This window comes from Cavia porcellus, unplaced genomic scaffold (assembly GCF_034190915.1).
Source record: "Cavia porcellus strain 051 isolate PalLab524CR breed Dunkin Hartley unplaced genomic scaffold, mCavPor4.1 scaffold_4, whole genome shotgun sequence".
Classification (NCBI taxonomy): domain Eukaryota; kingdom Metazoa; phylum Chordata; class Mammalia; order Rodentia; family Caviidae; genus Cavia; species Cavia porcellus.
The window spans coordinates 41,087,118-41,106,387 of record NW_026947487.1 but is presented as its reverse complement, the minus strand read 5'-3'; the positions used below and the strand labels follow the sequence as shown (position 1 = coordinate 41,106,387).

Genomic DNA, 19,270 nt, shown 5'->3' with positions numbered 1-19,270 from the left:
CTCCAGTTGTAGACCCAGGGCTGGGTCAGGATGTCGATGCTTCCTTGGGGTTGGTTTAGCCCACGAGAATCTTTGGCTGGGGCAGGAGTGGGGGCCGTCAGTCCCCACCCTATCAGTGGAATCTAAATCTGTTTTACCAGTGAGTTCTTAAACCTCGCTGGTCATCTCAGGTGCAGTCAGGCCTGAAGACCTTGATTCAAAGAGGACTTAAGATGTCTCTAGGACTGTGTGAGTTCCCCAGGTTCCCTGTAATCCTCTTTCCTTTTGGATCTTCTCTATTCTACCTTTGTCCCCTGTTCTTTCATTTCGAAGGTTAACTGCCTGTTCATTTCCCCTACAAGTTCATTCTCTTCTGCTTTTCTTTGCCAGCTTTTCTCTGTTTCCAGAGTTGTTTCTGCTCACACAGATCAGGCATGGTGGCATTGGGCAAGGAAGGTCTGAAGTCCTGGGACAGCATGAAGGAGCTCTGCCCACAGGGACTCTTGTCTCATCTAACCCTGTAGTAAGTTACTCTAAGGACAGAGCCCAAATGCACACGTTTTTATTTTTTCCTGAACTACAAATTGAACCAAGGGCCTTTGCACTGAGCCACATCTCTAGCCTTTTAAAAACTGTTTTAGTTTGAGTCTAGGTCTTGCTAAGATGCTAAGTTGTCCAGGCTGGGTTTGAACTTGCAATCCTTTTGCCTCAGTCTCCCAGAATACCAGAATCACAGGTGTGTAGCACCATGCCCAGCTACCAAACTTCAGAGGTTTTAAGGTGCTGAGTACTGAATACTGTACTGAGAAGTGTGAAGTCCCACGTGGCTTCAGAACTGAGAATTCTTGTGGAGGAATAAACACTATTCTTTGTCGATTTATAGAACGATAACTGTATTCTTGGTTTGTAGAGAGATTCTTCCATAGGATTCAGATTCTTGTATCTAAAATGCAGGATTTGTGAAACTTTTGATCTTTCCCCTGGTAATCCAGTAAATTTGAATTTGGTTGGTTACAGGTTTGATAGTGAGAATTGTTTAGTCATTTTATTTGTTAGTCCAGGTTAGAATCGGCCGTGTATGGGTCTGTGATGGAGGGAAAACATGGGCCACATGCTCATCACTCGCAGCCTGCTTTCTTGATGCAGTTCTTGTTGGTGATAGTGATTTGCCTTTCTTTGGTACCTGTTTTCTGTGTTATATTGCTATGTCTTGTCATTATGGTCTCACCTTCCCTGTTTGAATTCTACCCGTGCCAGGAGAACTGCGCAACTGGCAGTGGTGACCCCCATGTTCCGGGGGCTGTTTTGGTGAGGGTGGGATGGCAGGGCTTCTGGTGGCCATCTGTCTCCATCCTCAGGTTGCATGTGACTGACCCAGGCTTCTAGGGCCAGTGCGGAGCTGGCACTGGCCATGTGCATGCCCTGCCTCTTGCCTCTCTGGGGTTCCTCATGTTTCATTTCAGCACACCCTGAAACTGTCCTTGTGACCCTGTGTGTCAGGCACTCTTTCTAAACTCCCAATGACTTTCGAGAGAAATGATTAAGCATGCTGGAGAAGCCAGAGGCCTCCATATTCTGGTATCTGATCCTCTCACTTGTTCTCCTTTTTAATGGTGTTTCTTCTGTACAATAGATGAAACCTTCCATGATCTCATAGAAGCCAATGAGATTCTAAGTCTCTGTGTGCACATATGAGTATATGGCAGATCAACGTGAACCAATGTCACGGCCCATTTCAGAGACTAGACCATCATCTGTAAATATCCACCTGAACACTAGTTGCTTGGGAAGAATTTGCATGTTAGCTTTGTTTCTTTTTTTTTTTTTTTTTTTTTTTCTCTCCCTTCTCTTCCATGTCCTCCCTCAGTCTTGTGTGTGGCTTGTTCACTTCACATAGACAGAAAACAGCTGTCAATAGCAAACCTGTTGGTTGTTTGCCAGGTTGCTTCAAAGCAAAAGTTTGGTTTCAAGTCAAATTCTTGAGAAATTTACAAACTTTTGGTATTATTGTAGCAGAAAATGCTCCCTTGACCTGGCCAGTATACTTCAGTTTCTTAGTTGCCCAGCTAATACTTTCTGTTCCAGTTCCTGTTACTTCTACCTCATAGAAGTGGCTGGTCACTGTGATGCAGATTGTATAAACCAATCCCCAATCGACAAGCCTTTCTGTTCTGCATTTCCTGCTTGCTTATCCCATATAAGTCCTAGACCACCTCAGATCGGGATCTGATATTCTGAGAATGATCTTGATCAGTGCCCATCAACATGAATAGATCTGCCTCCAAATCCTGGGCATTGCTTCAATGTTTCAGCTTGCCGTGGTGTTAAGTGTTCTATGAAGTCAGGAGGAAATGAGGCTGAGGGGCTGTGTGTTTACTTTTGGTGACTCAGGTTTGCAGTGTTTGATTTTCTTTGATGGTTCAGGTCCCTTGTGAGGGCTTGGAGGGAGGAAGGAGGTGAGGGGTGGAGTGGCCATCTGGCAGGGAGAGGGAACGAGTCAGTACTCTTTTGCCACTTGTGTATCAGGCCCAAGCACTGTTTCTGCTGTTGCTTTGCCTTTAGTCCAGGGGAGGAAATTTGTTTTCCCTCTTATCTTGTCCTGGAGAAAAGTCCAGTATCTTTGTCCTGCAGAATTGATGGTTATTGATATTTCTTTAGAACCTATGATATTAGGCTGATAGCAAACCATTGATGGCGGTATTTTAGCTCGACATGTGCTGTGTTTAATTTTTTTTACTACAGAGTGCCTGAGTGACGGTGGCAGCTCCTATGAGCACATCCTAACTTCTATGGGACAGAGGCTTATTGAAGCTACAGCTCTAGGGCCTGGAGCTTGGGAACTCTGTAAACCTGGACCCTCTTTTTTTCCTGGCTTTACCATATGTGGAGTTTGGGTTGGGAGAGATTGGAAGGTTCTCTTTTCTGATCCGTGTGGGTCCCATATCTCAGTTGCTAAGGGCTCAGCAAGTGGGAAGATGTGGCCCAGCCCTGTGTGCTGAGATGGTCCACAGTAAGCAAATATCATCATTTTCCTCTTTGGTTGCTTTCTTTTCCTTTCTCATTTTAAACTAGGGTTTATTGGGCAGTTTGCCAAGTGTGTTTTAAAGGCCTGGCTGTGATATTTACTGAGCATCCACAGGGTACCAGGCACAGGGTACTAAACCTTTATTGTCCTTGAGCTGATAATTTTGACTTTAGGTTAAAACTACCATCTGTTTCAAAGAGGGAAACAGTTATGTATTTCTTGTAGGTCAGTGATGAATGCCATACTTAATCCAAAATACCTTTTTAATGTGCTAAGAAAAGAGCAGCTTGTGTTGAGAGAAGTGGTGTGGTTCATATTCCTAATGAATGCTTTTTTTCTCCTTCTTCTTTTAGGAAGGCATCAAAGTAATTCAGCCCTTGTTTTTGGGGAAAGTTATTAATTACTTTGAAAATTATTCCACGGATTCTGTGGCTTTGTACAGAGCTTACGGCCATGCCACAGTGCTGACCATCTGCACGCTCTTCCTGGCCATCCTGCACCATCTGTATTTTTATCATGTTCAGTGCACTGGGATGAGGTTAAGAGTAGCCATGTGCCACATGATTTACCGGAAGGTAAGTGACATTCAGCATTACCATCTGTACTTTTGGGAAAGCTTTATGTCAATTAAGTAAATAAAATCTTTTTCTATTAGTCCACGATTGCAGTACGTAATGCTTGCAGTCTTGTGTGGATTTGGTTCATGTGCATAACACATCCCAGTGCCTTTTTTCATCCCCCATCCTTCCCCTTCCTTCTGCCTCTCGGTCCCCTTCCCCACTGACATTGCAGTCTCAAGGTGCATGCATTTTCCTGCAGATGATGCAAGTTTATCCTTGTTTTGGCCGAGTAGTACTCCCTTGTGTGTCAGCACCACCTTTTCTTTATACATTTATCCAGTAATGGACTGATAGGCCACTTCCAAGATTCAGCTGTTATGAGTTATGCGCTGCGAACATGGGTATGCATATATCACTGTGAATAAATCAGTTGAGCCATACTGAGAAGTATTTGCATCCGGCTTTTTTTCATTATGTAACCTTTCCTCCTATACGATGAAAGTTTTCTGTTTCTGTCCCACAGCAGGCTGTGATAAAGTGCTGACTGTGTAATGAAGTTACTTAAAAAATAAAGGCCAGATTGGTTTGACAGTGTTTTCATAGCAAAATCATGTATTTATAGGAAAATCTTTTTATTTATTCAAATCTCCATTGATTAGAAACCTCAGAACAATCAAGACCCTTCACTGACGTAAAAAAGGGAAATTTAGTGAAATCAGAGTCACAGAATTAAATCTAGGAGAAAAAAGCATTTGACAAAGGGAATTATATTTTTAAGTAAACCTTATGTTTGATATAATTCTGTCAACTAAAGAAAAATATCTACTTCAAAATCCAGCCTATTGTTCAAGAGCTGTCACTGTTTTTAATGGTATTTAAGGAAATAGTTGAATGTTTGGGATGCAACTTTTAACTTTAGATTGATTTAGTAATTTGGAGACAATTTATAGTTTTTCATTTAGAAATATTTTCATTGTTTGTCATTTAGATTGTTTTTAATTCTTTCTTTTTTACTGTAGCTATAGTGCGAAGGCCTGTTTCGATGCAGTCAGTGCTTTTTTGGTTGCTAAATACCATAAAATGTCCCATAGTTTGCCCTGCTCTTGACTGTTACACAGGGACCAAGGTTTCAGGTACCCTTAAAAAGGAGTTACCGCAGAGACAGTGTGTGTCAGCCGATGAAGGATGTAAACTCCATCCTGGGTTTCTGTTTTCCCTGGCTGTTTGTGTGTATTTTTATTTAAAACAAATGCTTTTTCCAAGTCCTCATTAAAGATAAAGATCAAGGTCAAACAATTTATGCTATTGCTTCTTTTATCTCTCTTGTCTTACCCAGGGATCTGTTTACTGTGGATTATTTCCTTGGCAAATGCAAGTAGTTTTCTTCATGGCCTTTGAGCAGTATTTAGGAGACTTCTTGGGGTTGTAAGGCGTCTTGTGACCTGTGGCAAATACATCCAGTTTCCTCATCTGTCACATGGTGATGTGTCTGTGTGCTTTGATCAAAAGGTCTTTGTTTTGTTATTGTAGTCTGATGGGCCCCCTTCTACTTCTTAGAAGGGTGCTTAGGTTTCTCCATACATAGGGCAGTTTTTAGTCTATCTAGATCAGTGAAGGCAAACATTTTAGAGACCAAGAGTGCCCAAACTGCAATTCAAAACCTCTTTGTTTATCACAAAGTGCCAACCATGCAGTCAAACCTGAATACTGAGATTTTAGTTTAGAAAAAACAACTCACACCTTGACATCTTTTGTCTTAAAAGAAAAACTCAATGATATGCGTGCTGGAGGTTCACCACCACTATTCTAGGTCATGCTCAGTTCCAGTGAGAATGTAGGAAATTTCGTGAGTCCTCCACTGTAGATGCATCAGCCCCGGGAGTCAGGCGTGCGGTGTCAGGTGCAGTCACACAAAGCCTTGCACAGATGAGCAGTTTTTCACCTGTGTTTCTTCCTCTTCCCACTCACACTTTGCAAGTAGCTTTGGGAAAACCTGATCTAGCTTGGCAGATTTGCTTAACAGAGTGTAAACATCTCCTGGAGGTGTTAATTTGCCAGTTTTGATTTTCCTAGAACAGTTGGCTCTTTGCAAAGTCAAAATTGTTTGGGTGAAAAGCATAGGCTTACGCTGAAATTTCAGATATGTGGGAAAGATGAATTCCTCTTGCCTATGTCATACTTAGAAACCTGCCAAGTTAAGGAAACAGGACACATGAGCACTGCTCGCTTTGCGCTATGGTGTAGCTCTGAAGGCCTTGTGCAGACACCTGCAGTTTATGCTCAGGTCCCACCTACTGGCCCCTGGCCCTTGGAGAAACCAGCTTATGAGTTCTACATGCAGTGACTGCTGGGCTCATCACTGTAGTTTGTGGTATCCAATGATCCCATGGGATGTATCGTACATAAAAGTGGCTATTCTTTATTTACTTCTTCACTGCTTTGATAAAAACTTACTTTTGACTTTCGATCTTTATTTTTCTGTTGTGGTACAGCAGTTACAACATAAAATTTACCATTTAAAATTTTTAATTGTACAGCTCAGTGACATTAATTATATTCACATTATCAGTGTACAACCATGTCCAGCATCCATCTCCAGAATTTGTTCATCTTCCCAAACTGTCACTCTGTAGTCGTTAAACAATAATTCCACATTCTGGTTTTCAGCCGGCCCTCACCATTCTACTTCCTTTGATGATTTTGACTGTCTGTTGTAGGTTTCTCTGATAAGTAGAGTCATCCAGTGTTTGTCCTTCTGTGTCTTTGTCCGTGTAGCCTAGAGTCTTCGGGGTTTATGCATAGGCTAGCACATGTCACAATTTAATTTTTTTAAAAACTGAATACGATTTGATGAGTAGATAATGTTGCATTTTGTTTCCCTTTTATCTGTTGATGGGCTGTCAGGCGTCTGTTTCTGTCTTTGGACAGAAATTGTGAGTAACACTGTGAACCTATGAGTGCATAGGTACCTGCTTGGGTCCCTACACTCATTTCTTTTGGATGTATACCCAGAAGTAGAATTGCTGGATCACATGGGAGGTCTAGTTTTATTTTATTTTGATGTGGAACTGCTGTACTGTTTTACACAGCAGTGGTACCATTTTATATTCCCACCCAATCATTGATTTTATTTCTGTTTAATTTGAAGACTGCATGAAGAGAAGTGTTGATGAACCTGTGGTCACTGGTCTTTGTTGCTTGTCACCAGACTTCCTGCTGAAACAAATAATTTTGACCAGACTTCTTATCCTGGATAAAACTTATTCTTCTCTTAACTTTAGGTTTACCCCAAATGATCGTTTGTAGGGAAGAGTTTGTTCTCCGTTTCAACTTCTAAGGTGAGCAGCCTCCCTGCCAACATGCTAGCTTCCCTTCATCATTTATTGGAGATCCATTCTAGCGCCGTGTGTGTAAGGGTGTTTATGCTCAGTGAGCATAAATATCAGGTTTTCTCTGACTATGGAAGGATGGCGGATGGAAAGTTTTGGCGGTGTGCGAATGTCCTATCTAATGTCCTATTCATGGTTTTCAGAACTTACCTATTTTTTATGGAAAGCTTATTTTAGTTCAGTACAGACTCTGTATAGCTTTATATTTAGGAGAGGCAATATGAAATTGTAGATATCCAACTGACTGGGGTTTCCAAAACCCTCAGGTTCCTGTGGCTCAGTCTGGTGTTTTATCTATTGGTCTGTGGTCAGGTTTCCGTTCTGAAGATGCCTAGGGAGGATGTTGAGAGTATAGTTGTGGTGGATTATAACTGGTGGTCAACTTAAACAGCAGTGGACCTGAGTCAGGGTGGTGCTGAGTGTGGATGGCCTGTTGTCAGCATAAAAAGGAGACCTGGAGAGGAAGAGTGGTGCTGGGGGTTCTCCTAAGTGTTGTTGTCTGCAGCCATTGGCTCTCATGGAGGAGCTTGTCATGCTGGCTCCCTTGATATGAACTCAGCCATTATCATCAAAGGAGTTCGGGACCTTGTGACTCAGAATAGCTGCGGCTCACTTTGGGGGAGCTCTGGTCCTTACTTTGAGTATCACTTCCTGGCTCTGGAGAGAAAGATACGTACTATCCAATCTCCAGGAAAAGTTTGTCATGCTGGCTTCCTGATATAAACTCAGCTGGTTGCTTCATTGGAGGAGTTTGGGACCTCATTGTCACTGAGGATGGCTGTGATACTTTTTAGGAGAGCCCTGGTCCTTATTTTGAGTGTTTCTTCTTGGATCCTGTGTAGGACCCTCAACCTACTGGCACAGATCCTTCACCCCACTGGCATGGACCTTCTAGCTTCCACCACTGACCTTTGGGCCTTCTCAGTGCAGATCCATGAAACAGACTTGCATGAGTCATTGTCATGGGCTGTAGTTTTCAGCTGAACTTATGTGGGATATTGCCACGGGATCCAGACCCTCACCTGGATTTTCTAGGTCTTTAGTGTTGTGAAAAGATTTCCTGAACTTCCTTTGTATTTGATTCCTTGGGTGACCATTATAAATAATACTGTAAATTATGTGTCCTTTAATTGTGTTGTTCTCCTTTCAAGCCCTGACTACAATTGTCAATGTGAGACAGTGCTACATATGGAAATAATGCATCTCCTTTAGAAGCATGTGATACTTGGTTGGACTTTTCTCTTCATTAATGGTGTTTGCTAACATTTTGACAAAATCAGACTGAATTAGTTGTGCTTCTTACACATTTTTTTTTTTTTTTGTCTTTTTATCGGTACCAGGGATCGAACTCACGACTGCCTGCTTGCAAGGCAGGCGCTTATGCCGCTGAGCTAAATCCCCAGCCCCGCTTCTTACACATTTATAATACTTTAATATTTTTCTTGTAAAAAGTTTCATCTTCATTTCCCTATATTATTTGAGTTCCAAACTTGTATGAGACCTGGTGTTTCATGAAAAGTTAATCCCATCAAGGTGCAATTTGTCAGTCTTTCAGTTTGCTAAGGAAGAGCTAAGAAGAACTCTTTAATTTTTCTATGATAGAACTTTGAGCTCACCGAGCAATAGCTGTTAGCTTTCTTTTTTCAAAGGTAAACATCTGTTGGTGCAGAGTGGTGAGTGTGGTCATGTCTTGCCATCTGATACCATCATCCCTGGAGTGGAGATGTGGGATGCTAGGAAGAAGAGCTCTTACTCAATGGTTCCCAAACTATGCTGAACGTTGGGTTCATGTGGGGGAATCTTTTTTTTTGTGGCAGGGGTGTTGGGAATTTGTGATACCAGGGCCTTCACACTTGCTGCATTCCCAACCCTTTTTTGCTTTTTGTTTTGAGGTAGGATTTCACTAAGTGACTGAGTTGCTCAGGCTGGGTTTGAACTTGTGGTCCTTCTGCTTCAGCCTCCCAGAATCCTGGATTATAGGCATGCACCATCAGGCCCAGCATATGGGGAGTCTTTTAGACTACACTGAGGTATATGGTTTGTGTCTCTAAGATAGTCCAATTTAATTGCTACTGGGGAAAGTCTAAAAGTTCTCAGGCATATTAACAGGCCTCACATATGTATTCACCTGAATCTTATTTTATGTTTAATCACGAAGACTTTTCAGTGTATAGGGGTTGCATGTGGCTGCATGCTTAGTCCTTCTCAGCAGGGAAATCTCAGATATGGGCATCAGCAGTGGCAGCTGTGCATCAGCTCCAGGTGTCTTAGGGTCTGGCCTAAGTTTATGGTAGAGGAGGCTTGGGGGACTTTGTGGCAGGTTGGATGGGCTCTGAGAGCACTAAGACCTAAGTTGTTGGTTTTTTCTTTCAAATCTCTGGCTGACTCGAAGGTCAGCAGGACGCAGCACCAGCCCCAGCACCCACAAGGGCCCTTATGGCCCTCAGACCTGAGTTTTAACCGATTTTGCCATTTACTAAACTAGAATTTTTGAGTAGTGCATTTGTCTCTCAGAGTCTTAGTTTCCCTATCTTTACAATGGGAATAAGGAAGTGCACGCTTCACAGGGTTGCGGTGAGTCCTGGATGAAACATCTTCTGTGAAGTGCTTGGTACAGATGAAGCACCAGGAAGATGAGGGCTGTCACAAGGGTAGATAGGCGGTTCTGCGGTTGGAATGCTTATGTATGAAGCCCATTTCTTCTTTCTAGCTCTTTGCCTCAGACAGGCTGCTAGGAAATTTACTGTCCTCATTTGTAAAATGAAGGTGATCATAGTACCCAGCTCACATTTGTGGAAAGGAGTGAGTGAGTTAGGCTGTGGAAAGCGCCTGCTAGCTAATGAGTATCCTAGGACCCATTATCTTTGTTACTAAGGTCATAGGAGAGTTGGGTACACACAGTTAGATGAATGGCTGCAGGGCTGCTGAGTGGTGCACAGATGTGTAGATGTGATGGTTTAGAGAAGGTTCCCAATGATAGTGGGGATGTGCAGGGTGGCGTGGGGGTGTGTTAGGCAGAACGTGCCTTCAGCTGAATGTTGAGATGCAAAGTGGAGAGGTGTTCAGGGAGGGTTACAGCATGGTTTGTTAGAATTTAGGATAGTGTGGAGAGGTCCTCTAGAAATGCCCCCAGGGCCGGATGACCACCCAGGAGGCTTTTAGCCTGGTTAGGTTAGAAGGAAAGGAAGGCTTGCTGCTGATGCTTGGCTTGCTGCTGCTGACTTTTGCCTGCTCTGCCATGGACTATTTCTCCTCTGCTATGCCCCTCTGCCATTCTACCTTGTCTTGGGACCAGCCAACTATGGACTGAAACCTCTACAGGCTGTGAGCTGAAATAAACCTTTCTCTTTAACTTGTGGGTGTCAAATATTTTGTCCCAGAAATGAAAAGTAACTAAGTTAGCATTTGAAGTTTTTTTTTTTTTTTTTTAATTGATGAAAAGGAGCCACTGGAAGTTTATGGATAAGGAAAAAGCTGGACAGGGGAATACATCTGCTGGTGACCTCCTGCCTGTGGTTACTCATGAGGAGTAAGGGGCTCCTATGGTAAATATGACCTTGTAATTGGAAAGGAGAGGTCATATCTGGAGGTTGGAATCTGAGTCTCTTAAGAGCCATTTATTTGTTCATATTTACCATTTTGCCTATTTAGTGAAGTGTGCAGTTCTCATGAATGGCTTTTGACATATATAGTAAATGAGAATTGTGAGTCATTGTTAAGAAAACATTGTTTGGATGTGAGGGCAATCTGGGTGCAACATCTGTCACCCTATTGATTGCCAGGGTTGACTTGGAAGGCAGGTGTCCCCTTCCTCCCTCGCTGCTCCATGTGCATCCCTCCCAAAGCTGCACACTCAATCAAAGAGGAGGACCACCCCCGACAGAGAAGAACTGGTTCCTCACACAAGCATATGTGACTAGCTGCTCTCTCCTGCTAAACCTCCAAACAAGCTCTCAAGCAAACATTGTTTTATTTCACTTAGCCAGGTGACTTGCTCTGAAAACATGCCAAAATAAACGTTTAATGAGTTAACAAAATGAATCAGCACGTAATGCATTAAGTGTAATCAGCACTTAATGTATGGTAATAATCATGACAGATGGAGAAAGAGGAGTAAAAGGGAGCCTATTCCTGAGGTCTTCACAGGGGTACAAGTTACAGTCAGGTGGTCACAGTTCTAAGAGGAACCACAGAGCTAGTCAGTGCTGGAGCTTGGGCAGTTCCTTAAGCATTGCTTTTTTTTTTCCCCTTTTTTTGTAACTTGGGATCGAACTCATGACCCTGTGCTTGTCAGACCGGCAGTTAAGCTGCTGATTTAAATCCCTAGCCAAGCATTGCTTTTTTATTTACTGTTATTTTTCCAAAAATTTGGAAGGAGATATCCCAAATCTCATTATCCTAAAATGACAAATTCTCTTCCAGTCTGTCCACCCACACATTTTATGCAGTTGCAATCTTTATATACGTATGGTTTATAGGCAGTTTTGTTGTTATAGTAACTTTACTCTCGTACTTCTTTGGTGTCACTGATAGTCTTCAAATGGACTGTGTGTTGCCTGTGTTGTCTGTCCTGGGGTGAACGGTGACTGTTGTCCTGGCCTTTCACTTCCGTGGTATGCATCCTGCACCCTCGGCCAGTGGTTTGAGCTGTTTATTGTCAGATGGGTTTTTTCACTGTTACTCTTTACTTGGGTTGTCCAGAGTGGCACTCCATGGATGACAGCAGGAGTGACGCTCCCTGGAGGCAGGCTGTGCACCACTCAGATGGTTGGCTTTTACTACCCATGGTCTCAAAGCAAATTGTAATAATTGCTTGTTTTGCAAACATTTCCCACAAAATAAAAAAAATTACATATGCCAAAGTTAATGTATCTAATAAGGAAATCATTTGTAAGCTTTGGATATGTTTCACATAACTTAAGATTCTGTTTCTTTTGACTACTTTATAGTCAGCTCAGGAGTGTAGCTTAGGTACATAAAATGCACATACTGTAAATGTTTGACTTGTGACACCTGGGTGTACAGTTATGGGGTAACTGCTCCGCCACTGAGGTAGCGATTGCCTCTGTTGCTCAAAGGTTCCTTTTCTGCATCTTTCCAGTCTTACTTCCCCACCCTGTGTCAGACCTCAACATATTTCTGTCACCACAGGTTAATTTTACTACTTCTAAAACTTGTAAATGGCATCATGTGGTATGTTGCTTTGGACTAGCTTTTTTCCTTCACATAATTTTTTTTTTTTAAATTTTTAAAGAGGATGAAAACAGGGAAAATAAAACAGAATGAAACCAATCAAAACAAACCAGTGTAAGCAATACAGGACTTGAAAACAATATGAGATCAACAGTAGTTACCATAATGCCTTTTGTTTTCTTCAAAATAGCTGCAGATACCTTCAGACATAGTAAAAATCAGACAGAACAAAACAGAATAGAACCAGTAAAAACAAAACAATGAATGCAGTAAAGGACTTCAAAACAAGAGAATAAATCCAAAATGGCTACCATAATATATCTTGCTGTCTTTGAAACAGCTGCTCATGCCATCGTATATAACAAAATCATACAAAGTAAAACAGAATAAAACCCAACCCAACAAAACAATGAAAATGATACAGGACTTCAAAACAAAAAAATGGCTACTGCCTTCAGAAGGAGATCCCTGATAGATGACACACTGTGTACCATTATCCTTTGAATAGATGATCAGAATGGCCCTAGACCTGCAAAGTCAGTGAAACACCAGAACATCTCAAGCATCAAATTGCATTTCACCTCAATAGCTGTCATTCACAGTCTCTGTTTCTCCCTATACCCCTGGTTGCTTACCAGGGGGTAGCGGGGAGTTGGTTTTTCTTGTTTGCCAGCCTGCATGCCAGAAGGGGCTGGAGTCTGGATGTCCCCCAGCCATCGGCAGCCTGCGCATGGTGCTGGTTTGTAGGAAGGGCTTGCTTCTGGGTGACTTCTTGTTCTCTCCCCTGACAGTGTGAGTGGCACTAACTCGTGCCTGGAGTCTGGCTGTGCCCCATGGTGGCCTCCACATGGCCCTGGTTTGCAGGGAAGGCTGCTTCTCAGTAAATCCTTGTTCTCTCCCCCACACCGCAGTCCACAAATGGTGCTGATTCATGGGGAAAGGCAGTGGTCTGGCTCTCACATAATGTTTTTGAGAGTATTGTGTTTTCGGGGCTCTCTATTTCTGTAGCTCTAGGTTTCCATTGAATATAATTTCTTTCCAGCCCAAAAGATCCTTTTGCATTTCCTGTAGTAAAGAAATTCTGGGGGTAGATTCTATTTTTTGAAGGATATGCTTGTCTCATACTGAAGTCTGTGGGCCTCCAACCCATATTAAAGTCTGGATGTCTAATTGTCACATAGTCTTCCTTGTTCCTGATCATTTATGTCTTTGTTCCTTATATATAATACTTCTACTTTCTCTGGCTTATGTTTTAAATGATTTTTAGGGAGATTGACAGTAATGATCCTATATGTGATTTAGTTTGCATTTATGTTTCTTGGAGTTTGCTGAAATTTTGAATTTTTAATTTGATTATCATAAAATTTGGGAAATATTTGACCATTGTGTCTTTTGTAATTTTCTGACTTACTTTTATATTCTTCTCCTCCCTGGGTTTATATTACAGTACATGTATGTTAGGCCATTTAAAATTGTTTCATAGGCTCAGTCTTAGGGTATTTAGTCACTGCAGGGCCGATAGGCATCATAGACTATGGCCCTGTGATAGGCAGAAGGCAAGGAAGCCCCAAGCTCAAGCCTGTGTTCACACTCTCCCTTTATATTGTATCCAGCCCACATGCATAGGGATTGGTGCCAGACACAATCAGCGTGAGCCTTCCATTATCCACACCTAGAACTGTGTTAATTCCAATCAGCACGCTGATTTATTACACATACCCTAAATCTCAGCATCACACATCCTAGATCCAGCCAGCTCAGGAAAGCCCTGCCTAGGAGTGCATGAGCTTTGTGGGAACATCTAGATAAAAGCCATAACAGGCTCCTAAGTTTTTTTTTTCCCACTTATATTCATATTCTGTTATTTTTAACTGCTACTAAGATCAGCCAGTGATTATATTTCTCATTTCAATGTTGTTTTTAATTCGATAGTGGGCTCTTCTTAAAAAATCCTTAGTTCTTTCATGTAGAGAATCTTCATCTTTACTCATATTTGCTCTTAATTCTTTGAACATATTTTCCTTCAAAGCCTTAGATTAGATTTGTAAGAATTTCTTTAAACATTTTGAATCTATTGTCCGTGCCAACTTGGGTTTGCTTTTATTAGTTTTGTTTATGGTTTTGGGGCGTGGGGATTGCTTTTTTACTTTAATGCTTGCTATGAGTTATGTTTCCTTGTATGTTTAAGATTTTGAAATTGTAAACTAGATATGATAAGGGCTACATTGCGTATCTGCATTCTGGTTATCTGAAGAGCGGTGAATTTTACGGGAACAGACGTCCTTACCAGCTGATCACTTTGAGCTTGTGTAGATTTTGATAAGACCGAAGTTGGAAATCTGATGTGTTTCCCAACCCCTCTTACTTGGTGGAACTCAATCCTTAAACCTGAAGTCTTATAGATCTTGTAGGGCTTGTTTTCTAGGACGATTTTAGAGTGAGTTTGTTTTAGGCAGATTTCTCCTGGATCATTCTTTCCTGCAGGTCTGTCCTGAATGAACATCGGAGGACGTTGAAGGACCCGAAGATCTCCCCAGCGTCAGCAGTTTGTTGTCCCTCATCCTAATAGCCAGCATGGCTTCAGAAATGGCCACACGTCCCTTGGGTGGCAGAACTGCCTTACTCAGGATTTCTTTTCTGGGGAGTGGGCTTTGATTCGAAGGCATGGTCTTTCTGGTGTTTTTGTTGTTTGTCAGGCTCAGTAGCCATATACAAGTGAGATTTCTGCATCCCGCTGGTGGGGTGAGAATTCCCATTACTTGATTCTTTTCTGCCAGATCTTTAGCCTCTCTGTTTGTGGCCCCTGCGCTATGAAAGCCTGAGTAGTTTTGACCTGTGTGCTCACCCATCACCCCAGGGCTTTCTGTAAACCTCCCTTGTACCTAAACTTGGGGCACCTTTCTTCTCCGAAACCTCCTTACCGGCCATTCCTTTCCTAGGAGATGGGACTTAGATCTGCCCGCTGACCCTTTACTTACTTCAGCAAGGGTTCTGTCCTGTGTTTGGACTCGAGCTCACTGCCACTGTTGGGAAGGGGCCTCCCACTGAGGGCCAGGGCTGGGACATGGTGGCGTGTTCTCCTCCTGGGTATCCCTTCTCTCGGATCAGTTGTATACTCTGCCTGTTACCTGAAAACATCACCTGATAATTTTGTCCTGACTTATGCAGGCAGAGTGAAGGATTCTGGCTGGTCCAACGTCTGTTGCTTCATGCTGGTCAGAGTAGGTGTCTCAGCCTGGATCTTCATGAGCCATGGAGCCCAGAGCTGTGTACTCATTCAAGATGTGGCTGCCAGACCTCCTTTTTAGCTTCCTTTTGGAGCAGATTAAGGAGGAGGGTGTGTGCTAGACGAAGGCCCCTAGAGTCTGTCTTGGAGTCACCTATGAGATTAGTAAAAACCTAGGTGTTGACTGTCCCAGACCTCCTCCAACACAGGGCCCAAGGAGAGGTTCAAAGCCCATCTGTTTTATTCAGGGCATGCTGTTAGAGAGGACAGTGAAGCAGACAGCAGACTGGGGGGAGAGGACTAGGGGTGGATGTGGGCCCCTTAGAAAATGAAAAAGCACCGTGGATCTCTACATACCTTTTCTTGCAGTTCATGCTGAATCAGGCTTATAATTTATTTTTAAAATTTTTTGATTAATTTTTTAAATTAATCAAAAGGGGAGGGGAAACAGGAGTAGAAAGTAGAAGGGAAATTTACTAGACAAGAGGGGGCATGGTGGGGGGGGGTGAGGAGGGTTGTGGAAGGGATATAATCAAAATACGTTATATGCATGTGTGAAAATAGCAAGCTAAAATCCAATATTTTGTAAAGTTACTTTGCATTAATACAAATATATTTTGAAAACTTCTTTAGGTCTGAGAAATCTTTTTCTGTACCTGCATTCTTTAAAGACGCTACTCAACTAGCTGGGGCTTTAGCTCAGTGGCGCAGCGCCTGCCCGGCAGGCATGAGGTCCTAAATTCAATTCCCAATACCAAAAGAAAAAAAAAAAAGCTGGTTTAAAGATGCTACTCTAGGTTTAGAATTTGTGGTTATTTCCTTTCAAGTCTTCAAAGATCACTTGAAATTTTTTAAATTAAAAATTTAATTGTGGTAAGATACAGATTGCATCAAACTTAGCATTTTAAATCATTTTGAAGTACCATCTGTTGGCGTTCAGTGCTTTTGCTTTTTTTGTGTAGCCTTCACTACCATGCACCTCCAGAGCCGAATCTCTGAACCCATTTAGCATTTACCTCCCCGCTACTCCCACACCAGCCTGGCCACCACCATTCTGTTTTCTGTCCCAATGATGAATTTGACAACTCTGGACTCCTCTCATTGAAGTGGAATCATCCAGTGTTTGTCTTTTTGTGACTGGCTTATTTCACTTCCCATAATGTCCTCAAGGCTAATTTAATTTTTGAATAGGGTTAGGTCATACTGTATTTATTTAGTATTCTGTGAAACTGTCACACTTCACCCTGTACTCAGCTGTGACCATGAGTGGCCAGAGGGAGGAATTTTAGATCCTGTCTCTATCTGTACCTTGCTGTGAGTGCAGTGTCTCTGCCTTGGCCGTTTTGAAGTTCTTGTCTCCTCCTTTCTACTGTCTTGAGGACCAATTGGTTGAATTAGTAGGGTCATTTTCTTTGTTCAATCTCCCTGGAGTAACAACTGTTGGCCCGCAACTGCTCTTTGGTATGTTTATCTTTCCATCTAAATGAGCAGGCGAATATGGGAACTAGAGAGAGGCACAAGGAACATAGCAGAGTGATAGAGTCATGAGTCTGTAGGTCTTGTACTTTGTTCCTGGTTTCTCTGTATTGTTGAAAGAAACTAAGGCATTATTGCTGCTTTTGATGAAATTGCCTCCAAAAGATGTACGTGGTATAAACCATTGTTTAAATAGCTTATCTTTACTGCTGTTATTGTTTTTTGTTTCTGATGCACCAAGCTCTTCATTTTCTTTAAGCTTTATGGATGATACTGGGAAAAGGGTACAAACGATGGAATGCAATTCTGCAATATTAAAAAAATACATTGTTTTAGGATTACTGAGCAGCAATTGTCTCAAGTTCAGTCTACAAAAGATACAACAACATTAGGCGAAAAGGAAAGTTGTATTTGTAAAATATTCTCATTTGGATGAATTCTTAGCAAAATTATGCCCAGTGTGAGTCTATAGAGGGCAAATTGCTTTCCCTGTATTTACTTGTTTGACTTGAAAATAGACGTATAATAAAAAATTATTAAAGGATTTCTTATATGCAATATAATTATAAGTAAAATTGTTAGGAAAGAGTTGGCAGTAGCTTCATGTGTAAGTTTGTATGACTAAGCATGCCAGTTTTGAGAAGGTAGATTATGAACCCAGTTTTGTTTGCATTTTTATGTTTTTCCTTCAGAAACAGAAAAGAGAAAAAGAAAAAATAAAGTCTAACAGAAGTTTAGTGTTTGCCTCTTTTCTGAGGGGGGTGGGTGGGTGAGAGCTTCGTTTCTGCTCTAAGATTTTCTTTTATCTTTTTTTTTTTTGGTACCAGGATGGAACTCAAGACTTTGCGTTTGCCAAACAGGCACTTACCATGCTGAGCTAAACCCCGGCTTCACTGAGATTTTCTTTTCTCACTCCCTCCTGGGCTGTCGCTGGTTTTGTGGTTTTCCCCCACTGTTCCCTATCAGTTCAGCTTTACTACAATTGTCACATCTTGCTCCCATCTGTGTTCCCTCTCTGAGTTGGTAACCTAGTCAGACAGGGCTTCTCTTTCAAACAGTGACACTGTTGGTGGGAGGCCATGGGGTCTGGGGCGCCACCCCACCTTGAATGGGTTGCCATCGGATTGTGCTACCCGGTGTTTCTGTGCGTGTTAGTAGAGTAGAGCTTCTTAATTATACTTTCCTATAACCGTATGTGTTAACTATCCCTCCACTCACCAGAGTACTGATTGTCAGTTCTGTGTTCACACTGTTCCTGAGGGTCGGGACATTCTGGCTCCCATCTTCTCTAGCGTTGGGGCACCCTGCATAGCATTCACCCACATGGGCTTGCTGGCGCCTGGTGCACCACTTTGTCTTTCATGCTGCTGGGGCTGTGGAGCCCTAGGAATGCCCAGGGCCTTGGAGAGGCCAGCTGTAGGGACACTTGGTGGCTTCGAGCCAGTCCTTTCTCTGGTCCTTCGAAGGGAGTGTTGCTGTTGGACTCAGTTTTGCATTTTTAGAAGCCTTTACTCCACAGCGATGGGAATGCAAGGGAAGCAGCAGACTGAGGACAGAGCCCTGTGCACCTCCAGGTGAATGCCACACCCCTCAGCTTTCTGCACAAGTTTGCCAGCCTGTGTACCGCTCATGGAAAACCAGGCAGAAACAAAGTAAAAGAAAACAAAAACAAATCCCAGGAGGCAGCAGAGCTGTCAGATTACAGAGCATGGCAGGTGGTTGTTTTGTGTGGACTTTGGTGTTCATTTCCTTGAATTTCTTCTGCAGAGCTGTGGAGGGAACACAACTGAATTTGCAGGGCAGTCACCCATGGTGTTCATGGGGAAGGAGGATATTAAGCAGTGCCTGGGTCCTCCCCTCAAAGGCAGCATGAATGTCTTTAGATTATTCAGTTGTGAAAGCAGGTGTGGTGCATTACTAAGCAACTCTGGCCGCCAATATTGGAAAAATACTGACAATTTTTTTTGTTTCAGTGGGTAAACATGCTCGCAGTTTCCTGTGGTGGTAATGCCTGATTCACCTGAAAGGTCCATGATCTGGCAGTTACCTCTGGGAAAGGCCACGAACCAGGAAGCAAGCTCCAAGTGCTGAGACACCTTTAGATGTCTACGCAGGCTCTGTGTGCTCTGACTTGATTTAAGATAGTATCAGGTCATCTCTGGGTCTAAGAATAGTCATAGGAAATGGGGAAATACTCTGAGAATTTCAGGACTATTAAATAGCCCGATAATAGGAACGGAATGGGATGGTGAAGCATGCAAAAGCCAACCAACACTTGAAACCCTTTGGGAGGGGCACGCCAGAACGAGGGTCATTGGCTCAGGATGAGAGCTTGCTGCTATGGAGGAAGAGTTACAGTTTGCAACTTTGTGAGAGGACCTCCCTAGAATTAAAGATGGATTGTGAAAGGGCAGTTTACTTC

General features: G+C 42.5%; 1 protein-coding gene across 3 annotated transcripts in view; it reads left to right on the top strand.

Moving 5' to 3' along the window:
• Window positions 1-19,270, top strand: part of Abcc4 (ATP binding cassette subfamily C member 4 (PEL blood group)) — a 228,956-nt gene that overhangs the window by 45,221 nt on the left and 164,465 nt on the right. For 2 of the 3 annotated variants that reach the window (XM_003477614.5, XM_063246937.1), the window contains exon 4: window positions 3,358-3,579. The exons of the other annotated variant lie outside the window; for it this stretch is intronic. In XM_003477614.5, the coding sequence (XP_003477662.1) occupies window positions 3,358-3,579 (222 nt within the window). The remainder of the gene's footprint in view (window positions 1-3,357; window positions 3,580-19,270) is intronic. 3 annotated transcript variants of the gene reach the window in all.